Genomic DNA, 2,820 nt, shown 5'->3' on the forward strand with positions numbered 1-2,820 from the left:
GATTTGTTCTTAGGGCGCACTCATGTATTTCTATGTTACAAGACAACAGCTATTGTTCATCACTTTAAAGTCGTCTAACATAGCCACCTCATCATACAGTGTGAAGGAGCAATTTTGAAGACTTGAAAACACAAAGCATTATTGGATTATGTGTGTTCTTGTTGTTCGAAACAGTTTTTCCTAACAAAATTACACTTTGCAAAAAAATGCACTTGATTAGGAGAAATGATTGCGAGCAACAAACACACTCACAATCCATAAATGCATGTTAATGGGCTCTTATGGCTTCCACAAACACTCACCATCATTATTATTGATGTCACTGCCATGCCGGACGGATACGCTGGGTCCTGCTCAGAACACCAAAGGTGCACTGTATGACTTGTCTTGCATGGGTGGGGGCTGCACTGCACTGCTGCTCAGCTGGGCCAGCCACGGACAGGAGGGTGAGCACCCATGGCTCTCAGGCATAGCGAGAGTCACCTTCAGAGATCAACAAGCGTGTACTCAGGTCACATACGATTTGTAGAAATAACCGTGCCACTATGCAATTGGGCTGAGAACATGTACGGCGGAAATACAACGTGCCACAACATTGAAAAAAGATAAGCTACGGCAGGTAAAATGCGCATTTACTGCTCCTGTGTGGCCCGAGGTTTGAACTAGAGTTCTTTCTCCCTGCATGTTGCGAACAGCCAGGCGATTTTCTCCCGCTTGCTATTTCCATGCAGAGCACTTGATACACTGTGTAAGTGACAAGTACAAGAGCTCAATAAGCAATAAAAGTACTTGTGCTATTTCAAAAGCACAACTTTCCAGTCTCACATGTATGGAGTAAACTTCATAAGCTGTAGACTTTACACTTTCGACATTGTCAATTCTATTATAATTTGCTTCTCTTTACGCGTCCAATTAGCATCGCTGTGTGAAAATAATACAAGCATCCACTGTTAGTAACAATGTTTTGGTTGTGAAGGTGTGTACATTAACCGGTGTTTACTGTGGTTAAACACCTAAAAAAACTAACCTAGCAACCAGCCATTATGCAGTTTTCTACCCTTGAAGCTCCCAGGCAGAGCACAGTCCATCCAGATGAGGCTGCCATGCGTGCTTCCAGGCCCCTTTGAGGTCGGCTGGATGATGACACCCCCACCGTTGCAAAAGACTTGTAGATTTAGGGAGCACAAGTCCTTCCTATTTCTGTACAGGTGCTCCAAGTCATAAGGTGGCTTGATTTGCCAGTGCTTGCAATCGATGTATCCCACGACCTTACGAAAATCTGCAATCTGTGAAGAGGGCAAAAAGGATATATTAAAAAAACCATCATTGAAAGCGCTCTTAATACATATTTGGCAGAAACACAAAAATTATCACTTAGTCATAGCTATCAAATATGCTTTATCAATTTGAAACAAACTAAAGCCCCATGTAAGCTTTACAACTGTAATGCATATGTCCTGGTAAAGTATAGTGCTGCCACAGCGGTAATCTTCTATACAAGTAATTTTGCAATATAAAGGGAATTCCTGAAAAAGTGCTAAATGGCTCCTGAAAGATAAATTCGCATCAAATATTTTTCTCTCAACTGTCAAGCGTGGTAAACAGACAGGCTCCTCTTAATAATCAGATAAAAGCCTGCTTAAGCAAAATCATAAAAACTGCTGGTGTACTTGCTCATATTGCAATATATGTATATTGGCCATATATACGTATATACAAAGCGGTAGTAGTACTTTTGTACTGGAACTTAACATGGGGTGACAGTACATCTGCTGGGATGAAAAACTTACAAACGTACGTTATAGCACTACACGAATAGCAACGAAATTAGTTGCACAAGTTCAACTCACCGATGGCACAACGATATTAGCAGCCGTCAGCGTCATCGGGAATGGAATGTGCTCTGCAGCCACAGGCAAAAGACGTCCGTGGACTGGAAGCTGCCGTTGACGTAGAAATGCAACGCTAGCAAGACGTGTACGTCCACTGGTGAAGCGTGAGAAATCGCCGTGGGCCGCTGTAGTCAAGGCTCCAGTGCCGTGCAAAACGACACGACAGATGGGCTCGAAAACCTGTAGTTAGCAGGTGCTGGTCTACGACTTCATCCAAGGCAAAGCACCAGTGAGAATTGTGTTCTGTCCGGAGCGAAGCGTGACGTCCGCGTGCTTTCGCTGCCAGGTACAAGTCCAAGTTTTCACCGGAGAACAGTCAAGGCATACTGCCAAAGCAGCCACATTTACAGCACAATGTCTCGGCGAGCGACTTCGGTTCGACACGTTATGACGCTCGAATTACGGTTATCACAAAAAGGAGAAGCAACGAGTTAAAAAAGAAAGCGCCAAGCCCAGCGCCAAATCCTTAAAGCCCTCATAAAGCACCATCGCAACTTCGTAGGACGAAACACGGTTATCAACGCTTTTAATCTTCTGTCACACGGGCACAGCCTCTTCACAAGTCTTGGAAATGTCAACACAGCACCACTGTTCACAACGCACATCGTTTCACTCCCGAACACTGCATTTGCCTGGACTGCTCACAAGAAAATAGAAGCGCACGGGCTAACCACTGGCGAAGCAAGAACCAAATACAGAGCGTAGTTCATGCGTTACAGTACGGAATCACGGAAGCACGGAATCACTCAAGTAACGCGCCAAAATGCTGTCAATTCTAAATGCCGCACTGCACCTTACTGAGACTCTGGAAAGCGATGCAAACTAACTGTGTTACCGACATTCAAACACACGTTGCAGTCTCCTCCAGTGCTAGTTACCGTCGGTACACAGGCGCCGATCCCCGCTTCACAAACACTTCGTGGCACAG

General features: G+C 44.7%; 1 protein-coding gene across 1 annotated transcript; it reads right to left on the reverse strand.

The window, feature by feature from the left end:
* Positions 1-349: 349 nt before the first annotated feature.
* On the reverse strand, positions 350-2,534 carry LOC125759417 (putative nuclease HARBI1). The gene is made up of 3 exons (XM_049418167.1): positions 1,851-2,534; positions 1,028-1,286; positions 350-483 (listed from the first exon to the last, which is right to left on the reverse strand). The coding sequence occupies exons 1-3, from the start codon at positions 1,884-1,886 to the stop codon at positions 464-466; spliced, it is 315 nt and encodes a 104-aa protein (XP_049274124.1). The 5' UTR covers positions 1,887-2,534; the 3' UTR covers positions 350-463.
* Positions 2,535-2,820: the final 286 nt, after the last annotated feature.

The sequence above is a fragment of the Rhipicephalus sanguineus genome, chromosome 1 (genome assembly GCF_013339695.2).
Source record: "Rhipicephalus sanguineus isolate Rsan-2018 chromosome 1, BIME_Rsan_1.4, whole genome shotgun sequence".
Classification (NCBI taxonomy): domain Eukaryota; kingdom Metazoa; phylum Arthropoda; class Arachnida; order Ixodida; family Ixodidae; genus Rhipicephalus; species Rhipicephalus sanguineus.